Source organism: Mus musculus, chromosome 19 (genome assembly GCF_000001635.26).
Source record: "Mus musculus strain C57BL/6J chromosome 19, GRCm38.p6 C57BL/6J".
In the NCBI taxonomy this organism is placed as follows: Eukaryota; Metazoa; Chordata; class Mammalia; order Rodentia; family Muridae; genus Mus; species Mus musculus.
This window is the reverse complement of record NC_000085.6, coordinates 57,623,015-57,646,588: the sequence shown is the minus strand read 5'-3', so window position 1 is coordinate 57,646,588 and position 23,574 is coordinate 57,623,015. Positions and strand designations below refer to the sequence as shown.

The 23,574-nt window shown below is 41.5% G+C and overlaps 1 protein-coding gene across 7 annotated transcripts in view; it reads right to left on the bottom strand.

Annotated features, from left to right (window-relative positions):
- The window catches only part of Atrnl1 (attractin like 1), a 522,384-nt gene that overhangs the window by 486,755 nt on the left and 12,055 nt on the right, over positions 1 to 23,574 (bottom strand). For 6 of the 7 annotated variants that reach the window (XR_001782587.1, XM_006527049.3, XM_006527051.3 and 3 more), the window contains exons 2-5: positions 17,421 to 17,504; positions 16,250 to 16,363; positions 8,009 to 8,137; positions 3,961 to 4,169 (exon numbers count right to left, since the gene is read on the bottom strand). Coding sequence is in view for 5 of the 7 variants with exons in the window: in XM_006527049.3 (XP_006527112.1) it covers positions 3,961 to 4,169; positions 8,009 to 8,137; positions 16,250 to 16,363; positions 17,421 to 17,504 (536 nt within the window). In the remaining 2 variants the exon portion in view is untranslated. The remainder of the gene's footprint in view (positions 1 to 3,960; positions 4,170 to 8,008; positions 8,138 to 16,249; positions 16,364 to 17,420; positions 17,505 to 23,574) is intronic. The other variant, XM_011247244.1, reaches the window with a different exon arrangement.

Genomic DNA, 23,574 nt, shown 5'->3' with positions numbered 1-23,574 from the left:
AAATCGGTGATCTCCAACGTCCCAATTTTGAGGGGCAATGAGGCTAAAATAAAGTTGTATGTGGAATCTCAATATAGAAACTATTCCAAAGTGATAGCATCTTGGTTGGAGCAGAAAAGGGTCATTGCCCCTTGAGCCCCTGTGGCACTCATTCTGAAAATCATTGTTATTATCGAGATACATGAGATACATGTACATAGAAAAGAATAACTTTAACATCCTAAAGACCTATTTCTGATCATTACAGCCACCAAGGCTATATACACAGACATTTAAAATAATAAAGTAGAACGGAAAGCATCCTGGTTAACATTTATTCTAGGCACAAAAAAAAAAAAAACCAAACTACCAATTTTATTAGTCTGGTCTCGTGTTCACAGAATACCTAAACAGTATGTCTAATCTTCAAGTATTATTCACAAATGCAAATTTTATAGGTTAATAAAATGCATTAAGCTTGGTTACAAAAAGAGATGATTAAATCAAGAGCTATTATCAAGTATCTACTTACTAAAAAAGGAAATGTCACTATAGCGTTAGTCCTTAGGAAACTATTTCAGAGCAGGGAGACGGCTCAGTTGTTAAATGGCTGCTGAGCCAGCATGAGGCTCCACGTTAGGATCACCAGCATCCACCCCAAAGCTGACAGTGATGGCACACATCCACAGTAACCCAGCACTGAGGGAAAGGGACAAGTGGATCCTTGGGAGTTCCAAGTCTAGCCTACTTATGAGCTCCAGTTCAGGAAGAGAGCTCCCCTCGCCCACCGCAACGAATAAAGTACATAGCAATCTCAGAAGACACCCAGGGTCAGCCTCTTGCCCTCCACACATAGACATGCACATACCATATGCGCACATGCATACACCACATACAAACAGAATCGTACGAATGAATACATTTTAATACTTTATAGAGTTGTCATCCTAGGACCCAGACAAATGTCAATGTATCTTTCTAAAGAAGATGAAATTAATAACTAGACAGGTTAGTTGACTTACCGAAAATAAGCCTGTGAGCTGGGATGATTTCTTAATAAATTGAAGTGACTATAAGAATCATCCACTCTAAGAATCAGCACATTACAGGCTGAATGCTTGTTTGGGTTTACCAAAATTGCTAGATATAAGCCCTAAACCCTAATGTGATGGATGAGAAAGTGTGCGAGATGCACACGCATGTGTTCTTGCCATAGCTCTGACAGAGGAAAACACAGCAAGAAGGCAACCAAGATAACCCTCCCCAGAACCTGGTTTTTCTCATTTCTAATCTAAGACCTCCAACCTCCAGAAGCACTAATGGGCGGTGGGTGTTTTGGTTACTAGAGCTGTCGGCATCGGCCAGAGAAATATCAGAGTGAGCTAGTTTGTATATGTACACATGGCACTCCTTTGCACATCCCACTGACCATGGTATCCACACTGGCTGTAAGGTTAGACTAGAAATACAGTATGTAGCTGCCAGATCTAAAACTCAGTGAGCTCTGTTTGCAAAAAGGAATTCATCAATGCTGGAAAGACACTGGTCTCTTCCAAACAGCACCACAACTTCCCTTCTGCTCAATCAAGTTTTAAATACTTATGTTGCTCTAACAAAAGCCCAAGGATTCAGAAAGTCACATAAAGGAAAAAACTGAAAGCCACTTGGATTGAGGCAGTTGCTATAGCATATTGCCACATCTTGGAGGCCCCTGAGAAACTGATTATTCTTTACACGTGAACATAAAGTAAATTTTTTATGTTTTGATTTTTATTTAGTTTTAAAATATCTTCTTTATCCAATTATTACAGATAAACTTAAGAGATAAACGTTTTCCAAAACACCTTTTTCCTAATGTGATTTAATATTTGAAAAATTCTATACATTCAAGGGTCTATGATAGATCACCAAAAGTTTGAGGCCAGCCTGAGCTACATTGTGAATCCTGTTCCAAAAGATACATAAAATTAAAAGAAATGATATTACATTAAAAATACCTGAAGGAACCGAGAGGTCCTAATGAATCAACAGAGAAACTGCAGTACATCCACACAATGAACATTGCTCATTCTACAAATAAATGGGCTGCAAGTCACTGGAGCACAGGAGAGAAACTTTAACACAGAATGCCAAGTAAAAGAAGGTACCCCTTAACCCTACATGCTACATAGTTTCTGCTACAGTCACCCATCACAGAACAATGTTGCCATCAACAACAGACCACATATGTACAACATGGTATCAATGATTGTATCACTTAAGGAGAGCACACCCATCTTCACTTGTGCACTACTAAACCGCATAAACTTCTCAGAATACACCAAGAGTGCCATAGAGACTCCATATCACATTCAGAAGAGCCAAAACTACGGAGACAGAAGAAGGTCACTGGCTGCTGACAGCTGAGGGAAGGACCTATGACGAGGCGGAGTACAGGGTGTGAGAAACGCTTCTGCGCTATACTGTAAGGTGGGTGGATGCCATGGTACCTTTAACCAATACAACTCTAATATAAACCATGACTTTAGGTAGCAGTGATCTATTGATGTAGGTTCGCCAGTTTTAACAGGCACACCATTCATTCTGGCAAATGTTGTTAGGGAGAGCTATGCTAATGTGGGGGAAGGCTTTCTGTATCTTTTGCTCAGCTCTGTTATGCTGAGTCACAGAACTAGATGAGTCTCGTGTGGAAAGCACTGTATATAAGCCATATTTGACTTCTCTAGCTGAACTTTAAATGCCATTTATCTACAACTATCACTATGGAAAATGAAAAGATTTTAGTTTAAAATTTTAAGTTGGAAAAAGCCTCAAAGCACTTTCTGAGGACACAAAATTGGCAAGTGATTAACTAACTTAAAATACACAGCCCCACTACTAATAAACACTTGAGAATTTACACTTGTCATAACCATAAATAATATATTATCAATAATAAAAGCCCTTTTGCAGGAAATCACTGCTATAGTGTGCCTGTGTGGTTCTTAGGTCAGCGAGAACTGCTCCAACTGCTGTCGTGTGTTTAATACGCCTCTGGATTATGTAATGTGTGCATCAAAGTTCCCTCTGTCAAAAAGTACTATATTAGCACAAAGATGCTTCTCTGCAAACGGAACCAGCAAATTAGACCTGAAGAGATGATTCCAGATAACTATACGTATCCTTTAGTTTGTCTCCACAATGAGAAATATATGACTTAATATGCTTAAGAAACCCAAAACTCTTCAATGTGTTTTAAAGCTAATCTTTAATGACAGACAGAAGATTTTAGAATTCTTTTCAAGGAATCTGACTTTTACAGCAAGCAGCTAAACTTTTATTTATTGAAATAGTCTCTGTCCTTTTTTTAAAATAGCCACAAGGGGTCAGTCTTTCCTAAGAAAAACATTTTAAGCACTCCTATAACTGTAAAACTGAATTTACTTTTTGCAGTACAGTATGTTACCAATTATGAGGTAAATTTGAAGACACCACAGAGTAAGTCTGGTGACGTCATCCAGGCTCTGAGGAGTCAACAAAAAGAGTACAGAGGATTATAACGATCACATGCCTCCAATTTTAAGTTTAACCTGTAACTTCACTTAATCTCTAAAACAGCATGTAGACAGGTCTTTCCCAACTTTATTTATGAAAATGCAGATGCTAAGAACTTAACTGTTAACCTAAACATACCATCCCCAGCCCCCGCAAAAAAGCCAAAAAACAAAAACACCTGAGTATTGGGTGTGCAAACTAAATCAATGCGTGTAGCATTGCACCCACCATCTCCACGTGGCCACTAGCCACCCTCAGCCGCCCACATGCCAACCCCACGCCATCCCCGGCCAACCCCGCACCATCCCCAGCCATCCCCGCATCATCCCCGGCCAACCCCACGCCATTCCCGGCCAACCCCGCATCATCCCCGGCCAAACCCGTACCATCCCGGCCATCCCCGCGCCAACCCCGCACCAACCCCATGCCATCCCAGCGCCGCCTTACCTTGCCAACTATCGTTGCAGACACAGAGTTTCTCTCCTGTTAGGTCACAGTAGCCATGATCTGGACTCCCACAATTGGCTTTACAGTAAGGAATGTCACATGCTTCCCCTTTCCAGTATTTGTCGCATTCACAATACACTTGACTTGCAACAGAGACACTGGTTGTACACTTTCCATGACCAGAGCAGTTGTTAGGACAGGAATTGATCCTGCAAAACATAATTCGCGGGCTCAGATACCATTCGTATATTGCCTGCCTCGGCCTCCCAGGTCCCAGCTGTCATTCCATCTCCTCCACGCCTCTCAGCTCACTGTTACTTATGCTGCGCGTCTTAGTTCATTCACAAGATGTCTTCTGCTAACAAAACTCTGATTTCAAGGGCTCCCCTCAACGTCTGAAGCACCTGCACAATTCCAAGTGTGATGTTTTGGTTTCTTTTTGTTTGTTTGTTTTGTTTTTTTGTTTTTTGGGTTTTTTTTGTTTGTTTTTTTTTTGTTTTTTGTTTTTTTTTTTTGTTTTTCGGTTTTTCGAGACAGGGTTTCTCTGTATAGCCCTGGCTGTCCTGGAACTCACTGTGTAGACCAAGCTGGCCTCAAACTCAGAAATCCACCTGCCTCTGCCTCCCGAGTGCTGGGATTAAAGGTGTGCCCCACCACGCCCGGCTCCAAGCGTGATGTTTATAGAGACGTAAATAAATATTCTGAATAGATATGTTAAGGAGAGATATTTTGAACTCCTAAAACTTAAGAGAACCAAGAACTTACTTAGTTCTAGCACCTTAAGACACAGGCCACCACTTACACAGTCACAGAAGACATGTTTTAATGCCCGTGACTGCCTCTATTCTGCTATACATATACTTCCAATGTGTACACATCTGGATACATTATATGTAGTATGACGAGATCCCATAATAAACCACTGATTCAGAAGTATTTCAAATACTTTATTCCTGAAGAAAAATTTTCCCATTAGCAATTTCTATCTTCTTAAAGAAAAGAAAAAAATGACAAATGACTCCTGTGGCTATGTCTCTAGAAGCATCTGAGAGCACCTCTCATTACTTTACCCCTGGACTTCTAGATATAAAAGGGTTTTAATGAAATCAAATGTGGTAAGGGACTAGAGAGATGGTTCAGTGGTTAAGAGCAATGGCTATTCTTCTAGGGTACACAGGTTCAATATCCAGCACCCACATAGAGGCTTACAACTGTCTGTAACTCCAGTTCTGGGGGTGCAATATCTTCTTTTGGCCTCTACAAACACTAGGCATGCATGTGATACATAGACACACACATACACAACACCCATGCATGTGATACATAGACACACACACACACACAACACCCATGCATGTGATACACAGATTCACACACACACACCCCACCCCATCCATGTGCATTAAGAAAATTAATTTAAAATATTTTAAGTAGAAATAAATGTTGAACAAAATCAAAGGGAATACAAACTCCTGAATAAACTCAGAAGCTACAAATAGCTGAATAAAATATGAAGCCGATGTAAGACTTCAGCAAAAAGATAAAAATATTGGAAAAATGAATTAGAAATTGTGGAATGGAAAACTCAAGGAGTTAATTTAAAAATGTAGGCGAATAGGAAAACCTTGCCGATAGATCAGGTAAAGTACCACAGCAGCAGGGCTTAAAGATGAGGTGGCAGACATAAAACACTCAGAACCGTGAAGCACCTACGAACACAGCGTGCAAGGCCTGTAGGACAGACACCACTTTAAAACAAAACTTCTAAATCACGGTCATAGAAAAGTATAAACTAAAAGCATAGGAAATACATTTATTAAAACCATAGCAGAAAAATTCCCAAACATAGGAGGAAAATGGCTATCAGATATAGGAGGCATGCAGCACACCAGTCAAGACCAGAGAAGAAGCCCTCGTCTCAAACACAGGCAAAGTACTACGTGTACAGGACAAGTACTACGCATTCAGGAGAAGTACTAAGTGTACAGGAAAAGTACTAAGTGTACAGGAAAAGTAGCATACAGGTAGCATACTAAGTATACCAAACAAAGGATACTGAAAGCAGTCTAAGGAAAGCATCAAGTCACACATACAGACACTAATCCGAATCACATGGACTTCTCACAAGACCTGCACCGTAACACAATCTTTTAGAGACAGGAACTTAGCAGAACTGTCTGACCTAACTGAAGAAGTCAGAAAGTCTTCATGATAAAGAAAAGCTAAAAGACCCCATGAACACTGAACCTGCACAAAGGAAGATCCGTAGAGAAACCAGCCACCTGCTGACATATAGAACTTATAACATCTGACAATGGAGACTTCAACCTGGAATTGGTCAGAAGAAGAAAAAAGTAATTCCCATATTGACTAACGGAATAATTTGTTGAGACCATATCATTATATCAAGAAGCAAGTCCAGTCTCACAAGACAAACACTGTTGGATGTAAAGGCACAGACTGATGTCCGCACAGTAACAACAGGCGATGCCAACACCCCACTCAACAACACAGGTCACCCAGACAAAATCCAACGGAGACTTATCAGTCTTACAACGTTAACACATCAAAGGACTTAACAGATGTCAATGCTACCCTGCTCAAACGCTGCAGGCCGCACGTTCTTCCCAGCAGCCCATGGGAACGTTCTCTAGAGTGGACCACATTGTAGAACACGAGGCAAGAAAACTGGAACGATGTCCCATAGTCTCTCTGACCACAACGGGATGAACAGAAACCAACAGAACACTTAAAATATACAATTTCATAAAGATTGAGAAACAAACTCCAGAATGAATTTTAAAACTTACAATCAAAATGAAAACTCAATATACAGGAACCTATGCATTCAAATGAACATGGTTATCAGAGAAAAACATACCGTTATAAATATCATTGATTAAAATCACAGAAATCTCTATTTAAAGTCTTAACGATAAAACTTGAAGTATTTAAAACAAACAAACAAAGAGCCAAAATCAGTAGATGGGAAAAACAGTAAGTCTCAAGGAAGAAAGTAACAGAAAAGAAATGAACAACAAAAAGAATGAACGAAATAGGATGAGTTCTTCACAGCGGTGAGCTAGACTGGCAAACCCTTAACCAAACTAACCAAATACAGAGAGAGGACCCAAACTAATCAAGTTAGAGGCAACAGGCAAAACAGTACAACAGACACAAACGATGCCCCAATCGGTCACTGGAGCTTATCTGAAAACCTATAGTCTAATAAACTGGAAATCTGGAAGAAACGGGTAAATCTCTGGAGACCTACCAAAATTAAATGAAGACTGCAAGAGCAGTTTAAACAGACCTAAGACAAGCCACAAGACTGAGTACCAGTGTCCCAGCCAGGAACTCCTAACCCAAGATGGATTAACTGCTGGAGTCTTCCCCCCACCTGTAAAGAGGTACAGTCACCATGTCAAACTCCACAGGTAGCAAGTTTTGTACAAAGTGTCAGACACATAACAGATTTTCAACCATCACTGTTCTGGTTTTAAAAGATAAGAGCATACAGCCATGTACTTTTATCTCCTGTGCCTCAATTCCTTCAAGTGTAACGTGAGAAAACCAACTCTCCTCAAGGTGAAAACTTTGTAAAAGAGATGGAATTCCATGATGTAGTGATAGCCCCCAGGATGTCCTTGAACAGAGGGACTGTCAGACCTTAATTCCGACAGCTCTTCAAGCTACAAGGAAACCACGTTAGAGCACAAAATGGCAGCGTAGGGCACCATGCGACCTCACATACGTGCTGCTATTCCTGTAAACAAGTCTGGTGCTGCTTTACCTCATCATTTACATGGACAACTTTAAGTCTGTAATTAACTTGCCAACCGCACAACTTAGTGCAAGACACTCAGGATTTGAAAACGATCATAAAATCAGACGTAGAGGACAATCTATGGTATATTGCTAATATACCAGGTCACTTAGAAAACGATCCTATATACATTGAAATTTAATATACCGACCTATTCCGTGTACAGAGGACATTCATATATGTTCAGTGTGCTTTTCCAGGTGAGGCTGAACAAATACTTACGAATAAAAAATGTTGAAGCCAGTTAGGTTATATGCAGCATCGCTGAAAAAGTGGAGCAGCGCGTAGCCAGACGTCGTGACCACCTCAGGCACGGTCTCGTTACCCCTCACTTCAGGAACGATCAAGCCACTAAAGGAGGTCAGAAACGAGAAATGTGGGGATCCACTGTGGCTGTGCACAGAAAATATGCTCAAAAACATCATCCAACTCAGAGCGCACACACGTTAGACTGGAGAACCAGCAGAACCAATAGCAAACTTACACATTTCTACACTGTCAGGCCGACTGCTGATAATACACTTAACACATGCTCTCAAGGCGCCCCACCACCTCCCCTCTCTCCTCCTCTTCCTCCTGCTCCTGAGCCACCTGCTGCTGCTGCTGCTCCTCCTCCTCCTCCTCCTCCTCCTCCTGACCTTCCTCTTCCTCTTGCTCCTCTTCCTGCTGCTCCTCCTTCTCTTCTTCTGACCCTCTTTGGACTGAAATGTCCCATCTCTCCTTTGTATTCTGTTCTCCATCCCATGACAATCAGCTATACAACTTTAACTCAGTCCTAAGGCTTCATTCTAGGCTGCCTTAACATTGTAGCAAGTAGTTGAAAAAGAAAATAGCTTCTTTTCTTCCCCTCTGACTCCAAACAGTAGTGAAGCCAGAAGAAATACTAAGTGATTACAATGAAATCCACTTAAAACTGTACAACAACGATCTAGGTGTCAGACACTTTTAAGATATGCGCTTTTGATTATTTGATATTCTTCCCTTAGTTGTACTGAAGCACAGATATACCCAGATAGTATATTTCATCTAGGTCAATAAGCACACAAGAGAAACGCAGGCTGAGAGGCTGGGTAATGTATAAAGGCTCTAAGAACCAGATGTTCCTTTGCCTGGTTGGTCAGATGCATTTTATTTTCTTTTGTATTATTTTGTTTTCTTTGGGTTTTTGTCTAGTTTTGGTTTGGGTTGGGTTGGGTTTTTTGTTGTTCTGGTTTTGTTCAGTTTCGTTTTGTTGAGTTTTGTTTTTTTAGATAGTCTCACACTGCAGACCAGGTTGACCCTGAACTCATGACGATTACTGCAGTGAGCCACCATACCAAGCTTTGATACAGAACTCTCTTCTCCCTGTTTATCTGAAAAACTACATTCCTCATTTTAGACCAGACTACCCTCTCTATATATGTGAAACCATGTGATTGAATGAAGAAGTTGACAAACTGTACATTGTGAATTAGTGGATTCCTGTTTTTTATTTAAATTCATTGATTTTTTTATTTAAATGAATTTGATTTAAATTCATCAAATTATTATTTTCCTACATAGCATACACCCGGGTTTAAATATATCCTTGTAGAATCACCACAGTCCAGCTACAGGACCTTTTTCCATCATTGGGTGGTTATTTTATATCCTTTCACCATCAAAACTTCCCACCTTCAGGCCCATTCTGCTACTATATATGTTCCTTTAGAATATTATAAAATAAAATATTAAGGTATATCTTCTACATATGATTTCTGAGACTCACTTTTGAAACTTTTTTCAGGTTTTTCACTTCTCAAAGCAATAAATTTTTGCCAAAGTTAAAGTAACATTTAGGCATCACTGGGACTGAATTCCCTCCAACAAACCACATTTGATAGAAAAATGAGAGCCAAAAGATGTTTTATTTTTAAATACAAATTAAAAAGTAAACAACCCCTGATTTTATTGCATCTACTAGGTAAGATGGTAAAGAGGACAGGTTTTAAAAGAAGGCTGTCAACGGAGTTTGCTTTCTATAATAACAGTCTTAGTTTTATGTATTCGTGCGTTTCTCACAGTAGTGGGATTACATCTGTTGTGTACCTTGTAAAAGGAGACATAAACTAACATCTCTTCACCACTCTGAGGCTTAGGAAACACAGAGGGAGAGAAAAGAATATAAGAGCCAGAGGTAGTGCTGTTATTTTGTTTTGATTTTTATAGCTTTTTCCTCCAAATTAAGAAAAAACAAGCAAAACGCCCTCCTGGAGGGACACTGTAAGCCTGGAAGACTCAGGAAGCCACTGACTGGCACACGAGGCTCAGCAGCTCAGAAAAAAAGGCTGGGGAAGCTCTGGAACTAGTCAGTTGACTACATGTTGGGCAGGGAGATTGGAGGGTGCAGCTTTTGCCATTTATCCACTGTAGGAGGGCTTCTCAGGGGTGCAACTGCATCCCTGTAAGTGACCATTCACCCACGTTCCTGCAGCTAACCCCAACGGACGCATTCATTCACTAAGCTGAACATGTACAGAATCGTCTCTTTGCTGTCGCTGGGGCCCAGTCAATGGTGAATACGTATTTCTTCATAGCTCCTCAGGGGGGGTTGTGCCGAGTCCGGCTTAACCATGTGTGTAACAGTATAACATGGTTTCCTGCCCCTGGAACAGAGTCAGCAGGGCATGAGCCTCCACATGGGTTAGTGGTTGCTGTGGTGTAAGGCTTGTTTATATAACAGTGTACATATTTTCATGCTCCTCCTTCAAGGAATGTCCTCTCTGCCAAGGTTAATAACTCTATAATAATCAGAGACAGCATGAGTCTGGGAGGTGAGGGTGAGTGTAATGTCTCAGCAAAATAGTAGAATGCTGTGACCTTCAGGACAGCCCTTAAGGCTGTGGGAAAGAACACTGAAACCATGAGTTCAAAAATTATAATATTCACTTTGCAAAAATGTAAGGATGTAATATGAATTGTATAAGGAGCTTCACAGATCTAAAGGAACAGAGACAGCTGCGCTATGAGCCAGCTTGTCAGAAAGATACTAAGACAGGCACATAGAAATGCCGCATTCCTGAGTTGAAGGTCAACAGAGGACAGAGTGGATTTAGGTCCAGAAGTGCTGAGATTGGTCATTCCAAGGCGGGATCTCACCCGGCCATCTGGCTGTACATTCTTGTGATTGCTATCTCTTCCTAAGAATCAAAAACCTGGGATCATGGGAGGCAGGTCCATGGGATGATCAAAAGGGAACCTGGAGCAAAGACCGGACTGATACGTAAAATAAAAGACTAGCCTTTTGGTCTGCAAGAGATGAGCTATCCAGAGGTTTTTTTTTAGAATAGCAAGAGAAAGCTGTCTGGAGCAGAATACACAGAAGAGAACACTCTGGAAAGCCATCTCAGGCAGAGCACAGGCCATCTCAGGCAGAACACAGGCCATCTCAGGCAGAGCACAGGCCATCTCAGGCAGAGCACAGGCCATCTCAGGCAGAACACAGGCCATCTCAGGCAGAACACAGGCCATCTCAGGCAGAACACAGGCCATCTCAGGCAGAACACAGGCCATCTCAGGCAGAACACAGGCCATCTCAGGCAGAGCACAGGCCATCTCAGGCAGAGCACAGGCCATCTCAGGCAGAGCACAGGCCATCTCAGGCAGAGCACAGGCCATCTCAGGCAGAACACAGGCCATCTCAGGCAGAGCACAGGCCATCTCAGGCAGAGCACAGGCCATCTCAGGCAGAACACAGGCCATCTCAGGCAGAGCACAGGCCATCTCAGGCAGAACACAGGCCATCTCAGGCAGAGCACAGGCCATCTCAGGCAGAACACAGGCCATCTCAGGCAGAGCACAGGCCATCTCAGGCAGAGCACAGGCCATCTCAGGCAGAGCACAGGCCATCTCAGGCAGAGCACAGGCCATCTCAGGCAGAGCACAGGCCATCTCAGGCAGAACACAGGCCATCTCAGGCAGAGCACAGGCCATCTCAGGCAGAACACAGGCCATCTCAGGCAGAACACAGGCCATCTCAGGCAGAGCACAGGCCATCTCAGGCAGAGCACAGGCCATCTCAGGCAGAACACAGGCCATCTCAGGCAGAGCACAGGCCATCTCAGGCAGAACACAGGCCATCTCAGGCAGAACACAGGCCATCTCAGGCAGAGCACAGGCCATCTCAGGCAGAGCACAGGCCATCTCAGGCAGAGCACAGGCCATCTCAGGCAGAGCACAGGCCATCTCAGGCAGAACACAGGCCATCTCAGGCAGAACACAGGCCATCTCAGGCAGAGCACAGGCCATCTCAGGCAGAACACAGGCCATCTCAGGCAGAACACAGGCCATCTCAGGCAGAACACAGGCCATCTCAGGCAGAACACAGGCCATCTCAGGCAGAACACAGGCCATCTCAGGCAGAACACAGGCCATCTCAGGCAGAACACAGGCCATCTCAGGCAGAACACAGGCCATCTCAGGCAGAGCACAGGCCATCTCAGGCAGAACACAGGCCATCTCAGGCAGAGCACAGGCCATCTCAGGCAGAGCACAGGCCATCTCAGGCAGAACACAGGCCATCTCAGGCAGAACACAGGCCATCTCAGGCAGAGCACAGGCCATCTCAGGCAGAACACAGGCCATCTCAGGCAGAACACAGGCCATCTCAGGCAGAACACAGGCCATCTCAGGCAGAACACAGGTCATCAGCGTGAACCCACAATTTGACTTAAGAGTCATTTGTTTCATCACGAACACACCTTCTCTCAGAATGCCTCTCTAAGCTGCAGCTGGCCCTTGGCAGTTGTGTAGTCACAGAACAAAAGAATCAATTGCAATGACAAAAAAAAGAAAAAAAAACATGTTTCTAACACTTTAGGATACCTTTGAGAGCTCTCTGAAAAAGAGGAAAACCTTATTTGTTTGCTTGCTGACTTACAAACAGCTCAAAAGCACCAAATGAGGTTATGGAGAGATGGCTCGACAGTTAGAAGCAACTGCCACGCTTGCAGAAGACCCAAGTTTGTTTCCCAGCACCCACATCAAGCAGCTCAAGGTCACTTGTCACCCCAGCTCGAGGAGACCAGACCCCTCCGGCCTCCATGCTAATCCGCATACCCACAGGCAAGCAGGCAGCCAGGCGGATACACATAGGTATAGCTATATAGATATACATATTACATATATATATATACAGACAGACAGACATATACAAACACACACACACACACACATTTTTAAAACTAAGTTGTTTTTTAAGCAATAAATGAAAAAGGAACTTCCACCTATTATACATCATACCAGACTATTTGGACAAATCCACATGATAATACAACCCACAGAGTAAATCAACTATATAAAACCAAAAACAATCTCCTTAAAATAATTCAGAGCTAACAGCTAGGGATGCGCCCAGGCTACACAGTCCTCTTACATTATGGCACTATACATTATGGCACTATACATTATGGCACTATGCATAATAGGTATGGGAAATTTGTCTTCATGGATAAGTATTGTGTAGTTTAAAAAAAAAAAAGTAGGGGCAGCTTTTGCTGCCAGTTTTTTGCATATGACCTTCAAATTCCTAAAGATTTCTCAAGTGACAAACTGTCTTTGCTATTTACAGTAGGTCTTGACGGTCTCTGTCAATGGGTCCTTTCATCGTGGGATCTAAAGTTACACTTCAGGTTTTGGACGGTCATTCCAACTAAGTCACAATGGGATTAAAGAGTTGAAGTCATCTGGGATCAACCTGACTTAATAATACTGGAGGGCAGAATAGAGATTCAGCCTCCCCATGGCCAGTGACTCAGCAAACCAACCCCAGACACCTGAAACTCAGGGGCGCCTCCAAGTGTAGCATGCACTGACGCGACAGGCGGACACATCCTAAGGACACAACACTTGGTGTTTGTCTTCCTTCCCAATCTCATTCTGTGCCCCTCGTTTTAGGCCAGTTCCACCTTCTACTCTTATAATGAATAAGAACTCTAGCCACAAATACTGCACTTTGCTGAGTTCTATGAACCACTCTTGAAGACTGTCAACAATTAGGAAACATGGGTTACCTGGATTTATGGCCAAATCGAAAGAAAGAAAGATAGGGATTCCCCTAACTTCCCAACTGGTGTCTACAGAGAGGACAGGTTTGAAACCCTTCCTTAGCAAGTCTTGGCGTCTGAACTCATCAGAGACCTAGGCCTTGTTCCCCACCATATCCTCCAGGCTTCTGGCACTCTCTGGTATTTGAGTAGGTTATTCAACCTACCTGTGTAGATGGCTGAGTAAAATATATAGTATTATAATTCTAATTAAATGTGTTTTCTTAGCAAAGTAGAATTAAACGGGATATGCTTTTGAGTTGAGGTTGAAACCCTAATCCTGGCATATCACCAGTCTAGAAGTAAATGGTTTCTGTGAGTCTCACTTTTCTCAGTTGTTAAGTTGGGGATAAGAGAATTTCACCCAGATTTCTGAGAGGTTTAGAGGACATCTAAACTGGCAGCCATAAAGCTTTGCATCAAGTAGATATTCAATAAACTTGAGTTTCCCATGCCCTCAGTGTCTGAACAACTTTGAAGAAAGGCTTTATTTGACTTATATATTCTGAATCATGGTCCTCTGAGGAAAGGAAGGCAGGAACTCAAAGCGGGCAGGAACCTGGAGGCGGGAGCTGCAGCAGAGGCCACGGAGGGTGCCGTTTACTGCGTTACTCCTCATGGCTTGCTCAGCCTGCCTTCTCATAGAACCCCAGACCACCAGTCCAAGGCTACCACCTACAACAGGATGGGCCCTCTCATGTCAATCACAAATTAAAAAAATATCCTACAGGCTAGCCTACAGCCCAATCCTCTGGAGGCATCTTCTCAACTGAGGTTCCCTCCTCTCACATGACCACAGATTGTGCCAATCTAACATAAACGTACCAGCACACTCAAGATAGGTAACAGGCATGCTTTATAATGGAATGTCTCCAGTTCCATATAATAATTATCTCAGGAAAGACTCCTTCAGCAACAGGAAAAAGTTGGTTAAAAATTGGTAAATGAATGTAAAGCCATTGGGTAAGTAAAAAAACTAAAAAGATACGGTCAGCTATGTAATAGTCAACAATCCCATAAAATTAATGATAGCAAAGTGGTGTGCTGTCAAAATAAATGTATAAACCCACTATCATATGTATAATAAATTTTCTTACATCATAACTATTCTCATGGGTCTATTACATCGCTATCTGGTATCCTTAAATTACTATTTCTAACTATGCTTTTTGCAATGTTCAGAAAACTCCAAATGGAAGTTCTGATGGCCAAGAGCTCAGTGATTGAGTGTTAGTTGTTCTTGCAGGGGACCAGAGCTCGGTCCCCAGAACCCATCTGTGATGGCACACGACAGCCAACTCCAGGGGATCTAACACACACAGACACACACACAGACACACACACACACACAGACACACAGACACACACATACAGAGACACACAGAAAATCAATAAATGGATAGATAGAATAGGATAGATAGATAGATCTTATTTAAGGGGTTCTAAAAGTATTTACAACAATATCACAAAAATAAAGACCTAAACTACTTAGTACAGGTTCACTCTTAAAGTCACGAATTATAGAATCATAAGATAAAATTGGAATACCAGCCCTTGAACGTTTGTCCAACAGATCTTCAAGTGACTGATGAAATAAAATATTTGCAAGACAGTGAAAAGAATATTTAAAATTAAAATCACTGTGCGAACAGCAAGCTTCAATCTACGCTCAAATTTTCGACAGTGCTAAAACATGACAGGTGCTGTGTGATAACCTAACGGGCAGCATATCACCAACCATGCTGGCTAAGGTGAATACAAAATCTACATTTTCACACTTCTTCTATACTTCACATATTTTCTGCCTACTCACTGCTTCCCAATGACACAGTATTATTTAAAAGTTTAAATTAATATTAAAATGCTATGACTTCAAAATTAATGCCCCGATTATATAACTACTTATAAAATATTATGAAGTAACTAAGATTTCCAGACTTCTGTGAATTGTAGAAACCCTTCCTTTACTAAAAACCCTTACACCAAGTATAACTTAATCTTTGTTTTCAGAATTTAAAATTTCCTCAGTTTACTAACACAGAACAACAACTATAAAAAAAATACAAACCTTTGCTTATTTGTCAGCCTGAACTCACCCAAGTACCTCTGAACGGATTTACGAAAACATATTTAAGCCAGCTTAAAGGAAAAACTAAATACAGTAGACATAGCCCGTATTTATAAAGCGGTCTAGTGTTCCTATAGTGTACCGCGTTTACACTTAGGTTGAGTCATAGTTCACAAAGGGTATTTTTTAAAACAGTTCTTGAAATCCAGTCATCAACAACCACCATAAATTAGAGCATAAGGCGATAGGTTGGACTTCAAATAAAAAAACCTACACAGCTGTTTACTTCGCTACAGCTGTCAATAAACTCATCAGGTAATTAGAATTACTCACCTAAGTACAGCTACTAAAGGTGCGTATATAGAATCTCCATCATAAACATACATATGATCCCAGCTGCATTCTGTAGCAAAATGATTGAATCTTAACCTTAGCACTGCATTTGGACTGAAAGAAGAAAAAGTATCTCTAAATTCAGATATCATATATAAAATAATGTTTTTAGAATTAGACATCATAATTTATTTAAAATCTATTTCAGATATTTTTCTACGAATTGTTAAATCACTAGGGAAAAACTGATATGATGTCAAAATACAGGTTTGAAAACACATAATCTTTTTCTTAAAAATTCAGTCAGCAATAAAAGTCAGATGTTATATACTTGATTAAGGCAGAAGTTATATACTTCATGATTTTTTAATGAAACCATATTAAATTACATACTAGCATGAATACGTTCTCTCACATCAATTTGTACTTGCATAAAGCTAGTTACAAAAATTCAACACGCAGAAGCAACGAGTTTCATTGAAACAGGACCTTTAAGTGGAGGCACTCGGCTCTTTCGATTTTTTTTTTTTTCTCAATGGTGATACACTCCAAAGAGCAAAGTAAGACTACAGGTAAGGAGCAGAAGTAGCTGCTGTGGTTCTAAAGAGACTTTTAAAGTAACCTGAAAAGCATGCCCTTCCAAATACAGTCATAAAATAGAACCAAAGCGTCCCTACCAATGCATAATAAAGTTTAAGTAGCTAGAAACCCTCATTGTGAAAAGGACCCGAGGTCGATAACCAATCCCTTCCACAAAACATTATGAAAATATTCTTAAAAGATCCTTAGCACAACAAAGTTTGTTGAACTAAATTGTACTAAAATGCTGAAAACATTAACCAGTGGCATAGGCCAGCGTGGACTACTGTTATAGTTTCTGCAGAATACGTAAACTTCCCAACAAGATATTTCTTAAAAGCCATATGGCCTAATGTGTTTGGTCTGGCAATAAATATAATTCAAAAACAAAATACATATTTACTATTATACCATTAAGGGAAGACACTATGGTTTACATTTTTAAACTCCATAAATATTATGCATATGCTCCAATAATAAGCAAGGAAATGAAACATATAGCTAATGATTTTACCCGACACGTTTGCATCAGACATTTGCTTTAGCATCTCAGGATAAAAATCAATGTGTTGAGCCCAAATCGTATACTTACTAGCCTTCAATTAGCCATGTACACTTTGTTTTATATTTATAGTTAATTGGTCCATCTGTTAAATATCCAGAAGGTTCTGTTAACCTAAAAAAGAAAAATCAGGAAAACGGTTACCTTAAGGTAGCATGAAAGCATGCAATAGTGGGAGAAAAATTCAAAGCATTAGGCCAAAACAACGAGACCTAACAGTTACAAATTGGAGGCTATATTGACAATCTAAAACAATTTTGTCCCTACAAATGAAAAGAAATTGTCTAAATCTCCTCAAATTGGATAAAGCACGGCTGTTTCAACTGACAGCATAGGAAAAGTCAGGGGAAGGCTGAACATTTCCCTGACGGGTTCTGTGTTGACAAAATGTTGACGAGGTTAAAATTTATCTTCACTAAAATAAGGCTCTAGCGAAAGGACAATCAAATGGCCTCTGAATGGCGCCGGGGGGGGAGGGGGGGGGGACACAGGGTTGCGTCTGGGAGCAACGGTGCACGTGACTTGGGGGGGGGGGTGACTGCTGCACGTGATTTCAGTGCGCCACAACCATTAAGCAGCCGTAAGATACGTCACAGTCCTATGCCCATTTTTATCAACTTCTCTTGACTAATTTATACTTCTACACAATCTCTGCCAATTTTAGAAATAAGAGTAAGTCTAATTTTTCTATCTATACTTAAACAATTCGAAAAACTTTTTTTCAGAATCTTAAAATATTAAAGACAAAAATCTAGATGCACCTAACTTCTAGACAAATTACTTAACAGGTTCATAATTTAAATTTTCATTTAGCCTTCGTATATATATATATATATATATATACATAGATGTATATACATACATACATACATACATACATACATACACACTTCACAGATAACCGGCTTTTTGTAGTCACACGAACAGACATATGTATATACCCCCTGATATCAGGGTCATAATCTACTCTTAAATAAAATTAAGTTTTCCATGTAGTATATGGAGCCTTGAAAACATTAGGAGATAAACAAGGTTGACAAGCCAGCCAATGTTAACGTTATCTGAAAGACTTCCACAATTCCTACAAATGGTCTTGGTAATAAAAATGCAAATTTATGCTTGGAAAAAAATTGATGAGCTATAGACAAAGCTCTATATTCTCAAGATAACAAACACATTCTATCTAACCAGTATTACTCTAAGTGGATAATACATGACTTTATTCTGAAACCTCGAAATCCCTGTAAAATACTTAGCAATTCCATACGACAGATGAGAAAAACAAAGTACAGCTTAAATAACAGGCCAGTTAACTTATTCTAATTTTTCACTTCCAATGATAGCGGATGAGGTAATCCAGACAGACACCCCCCATACCAACTTTAAAAGTGAAATAATTTTGAGATACTCCAAGTCTGATCAGCAACTATATCTAGTGACCAAGCTAAGACCCAGAAGTCATAGATACTTTGAGAGAAGCCAGGCACAAAAGGCTGTTTGGGGGCTAGAGATTTCTCTAATCTACAGAAACTACCAAAATAAATAAATAAATAAATAAATAAATAAAGTGTGTGCTTGAGAGTCCGGACGGAGGAATGACAAGACAAGAACGGGAAGCAAAGCCCGCAGCAGAAAGGCACGTCAGTGTGCCACATGGTACTTTTGACCTGGGAACAATGACTTGTTCTTTGAGTAATGGTGTACCAGCGCTCTGATGACTCATCTTGGTTGCCAACTTAACTACATCCTGAAGTGACTAAAGCCACGCCCCTGGAGCACCTGTGAGGGACTTTTCTTGGCTGGATTATTTGAAGTGGAAGACCCACCCTAAGTCCATCTGAGGTCAGAAGGCCCACCCTCAATGGGTCACACCTTGTGGTGGCAGGGCACACAAAGGACCTGAAAGAAGGAAACTCATGCTTTCCGTTTGCTGGCTCTCCCTCTCACTGGCAAGCTCATCTGCCCTGGCCCTTTCCCTCTCTGGTGTCAGAACCCATTTCTCCAAGATCGTATTGAGAATTGGATTGAAAAGTGATAGATCTCTAGGCGCTCCCTTGGACTCCAGCACCGGACTCCCATCTCATGCACTGATCTTCCCAATTAGAAACAGCCAAGGCTGGACTGCTGAGTACTAACATAGAGATGAATATTCGCTCATTCTATCAGCTCTGTTCCCTAGAAACCCCAACTAACACAAAAGCAGGGGGTAAGCCTGAGAGCACGAGTCTTCCGGGCAACAGAAAGTTCCAAGGCTTACAGCCGGCTTAATCGGATGCTAAGAACCATACATATCCCAGGCTTCAAGTTACAGCCACCAAGAGTTTTTGTTTTTAAGTGAAATGTATGACTGTTGAAAGATAATTAAGTATCAAAAGCAAGATACAAAAAAGGAAGCTACAAACAATAAGCCTGAATCAAAATTCTCCATGACTATCATACAATGTATTCATTATATATATATATATATATATATATATATATATATATATATATATATATGCTAAGTTTAAAAAGAAAAATGTTTACATTGGAAATAATTAACTCAAAAGTATAAATAAAAATGGTAGCAGTTAGGATATTTCTGAAAATTTTTGTTACTGAAAAGTACAATAATCGAAATTAAGACGCTAGGGGGACAGATTCCAGTAGAAATCAAGCACAAATGACAGTAACTTCCCAACTACACCAGGATAACTGAGAAATCCAGATCTGTGTTTGAGCCAGGCCATTCCACCAAGCAATTTCTAGTGGGTAGGTGGAAAAGGACAAAACCATAACATAAGAAGCCGTGGTCTTCTAAAGGTTGGCTTAGCTTCAGTGTGTGTGTGTGTGTGTGTGTGTGTGTGTGTGTATGCATATGTGTGCGTGGGTTTGTGCGCATGTGTGTGTGTATGTACATATCACTCTTTCTCACAGCTGTATTTTGCACACAAGCAGTCAGAAGCTAATTTTACAGCTAGACTGATCACTCGCTGTGGCTGAGAGAGAACAAAAGACAGGATCCATACAAGCGACGGTCAATACAGCGCCTTTGGGGACCACGCTTTCTCTTGCTTTTGCGGCAAAAGTAAATGGCTCTTTACTTGTAAGAAGTGTGTCTTCGTGGGTAAACACAGAGATTCAGGTTGTTACTGGGGAGTCAAATACGTTCAAAAGGCTCCCCCAGAGGCTGCATCTCTACGGGGTGCGCTGTACCAGTCACCCATCTGGTACCTTCTCACCTCCCATTCATCCATTTGCCTACTGCGTTAAAATAGACCCGGACCCTTCAAATCGTTTTTCTTTGCCAGATGGCGAGGAGTTTTATAGTCAGCTGGCATGATTTGTTCACAGAGTGCCCTGGAAGAGACTCTGGGAGAAAAGGATTTTGCTTCCTAGTTCCACTGTTCATGCATCCCGTGTGGCTTTGCCAGCAGTAAATTACTACAACCACACATCATGGACAGCAGCATCTAGCCACCAAAAGCTTCCCCCAGCTTCCTCTCCGCCATTTTTTTAAGCAAACACCTAGAGTGAGACACTCCCATGAACAGCTTTCCTCAGCTTCCCATAAAACATTTCAGAGCAAGTCAGAGTAAGTTCACCGTAGCCCCAACATAACCCTTCCACTCACTAAGCCTGGGCTATGCTTACCAAGCAAGATGTCAACTTCAGACGAAGGACGATCAGTTGTACTCTCAGCCGTCGGCCACAAGGGGCCTGCTCTCATTTCTGCTCTTTCAGAATTCTCATTCTCTTATCCCTCTAACTAGTAACATTAAATTTTCTTAAGACTATGAGATTCTTTTTCCTAAATATGTTAAAACCAAGTACAGTAATGCCAAGTCACTGCAAAATAAATGGACAATAACATATCTCTTTGCACCCAAAATGCTGACCATATCAAATATGGGCAAAGAGGTAGGGGAAAATTCTCATGGGAATAATTTAGCACAACTTCATAAAATAATATGCTGCTATCTTAATAGTTAAAGATAGGCACACTGCAGTGCTATGATTGACAGTAGCAGTGCTGTGCTCACACCACAGTGCAGTGGCTGGCAGTGGCAGTGCTGTGCTCACACCACAGTGCAGTGGCTGGCAGTGGCAGTGCTGTGCTCACACTATAGTGCAATGGCTAATAGTGGCAGTGCTGTGCTCACACCACAGTGCAACGGCTGGCAGTGGGAGTGCAGTGCTCACACCACAGTGCAATGGCTGACAGTGGCAGTGTTGTGACCATAACACAGGGCAGTGGCTGACAGTGGCAGTGCAGTGCTCACACCATAGTGCAGTGGCTGACAGTGGCAGTGCTGTGTTCACACCACAGTGCAGTGGCTGACAGTGGCAGTGCTGTGCTCACACCACAGCGCAGTGGCTGACAGTGGCAGTGCAGTGCTCACACCATAGTGCAGTGGCTGACAGTGGCAGTGCTGTGTTCACACCACAGTGCAGTGGCTGACAGTGGCAGTGCTGTGCTCACACCACAGTGCAGTGGCTGACAGTAGCAGTGCTGTGCTCACACCACAGTGCAGTGGCTGACAGTGGCAGTGCTGTGTTCACACCACAGTGCAGTGGCTGACAGTGGCAGTGCTGTGCTCACACCACAGTGCAGTGGCTGACAGTGGCAGTGCTGTGTCACACTCTCTCAGACTTTCTTACATTTCCACACATTTGGTCTGATTTCTACAGTGAGTTTCTGAATCTTTTTTGAAGGGCTCTCCCCTCGAGCAACTAAAACTCATTTTGCTCATGCAAATCGTGAGACTTGATTATGAATCTACCTCCTCCCAGGAACAGCCTTTAGCCCACAAATAGGAACATAAATGTCCTGGCCTCCCTGCCTCTTTGCATTGATAATGCCAAAGTCCCCTGTCCCAAGCACTTCCCTGTGGAACCAAACTCCAACAGTCCACATGCTAGCCGACTGTAGACCTCCACCTGACTGCCCATTCCTCTCTACCAGTCTCCAAACTTTACAAAGGTACATGTTACATAGTTGTGCTTGCTGATGCAGAAAGTTCTGTGATATCCATAGTGGATCTTAAGAAATTTAGATGAAGAGCAATGTAAAGACAATGACGCAAGATGGCTCAGCGGGTGAAGGGGCTTGTGGCTAAGTCAAACAGCCTGAGTTTGATTCCCCAGGACCCACATGGTGGAAGGAGAGGCTCAACTCCAAAGAGTTGCCCTCTGACCTCCACACAACTCACCCTCCTCCTCCTCCTCCTCCTCCTCCTCCTCCTCCTCCTCCCCCTCCCTCTCCCCCTCCCCCTCCCCTGCCTCACTAAATTCTTTGAAGACAGTAGAATTAGTTTACTGCTGTAGAAAGCACAGGGAGATGCTAGAGAAAGAGTTGCACATCCACTCTGGTACAGGATGAACATCAACAACTTCCCTAAGATTTAAAGAAGTGAGTCGGTGTCTGGTCCTGACCTCTCATGGGTTTACTTAATGGCCCTCACAAGTCATATGCTAAAAAGAATACTAACCCCCACCCCAAAAAAAAAACAGTGGAGCCATGAAAGTTAGAAGGGGTCTCTCTAATTACATGAACTTTAGAACCTGGATCCCACATGATTTTTGGACTTTCTGAGCCTGCAGCAATTGTCTTTCAAAAGTCAGGATTGAAAAAAAAATGACTTCAGACTTAAAGGAAGTGGCTGCTTGTCCTTTGGCCATAGCACTAAGTAACACCAGAAGTGAATTAAATCAGTCTGATCAATTAATGGAAGTTGGCTATAATCGTGCTTCCAAAAAGCCATGCAGATCGTGTATAATAATGGAGAATATAAGTTAAAAAGCCCTAAATGTCTGGGAATTAAGAAACAGAGTTCTAAGTCATAAGGACACCTAAAAAAAAAAAAACAACAACATTTTAAACTGACTCATTCTAAAAGTCACAACCTACTAAAGCTTGAAAGATGAAGTTAAACCAGTGCTTTGCAGAATTTATTGCTCCAAACATAACTATTAGAAAACCGAAAACCAAAGTTGTAACTAAACATGTATACTATAACTAAAAACTAAGTTATAACTCGAGAAACTAGAAGACATTCAAACAGAATTGTAAGGAGTGAAAGGGTAAAAGAAAAACTCCCAAAATTGTAAAATCACATCAAAAAGAGAAAACTATGCAATTAAAAAGTATTTTACATAGAATAGAAGTTGTCAAACTCTTAACAAACCCACCAAGAAAGAAAGG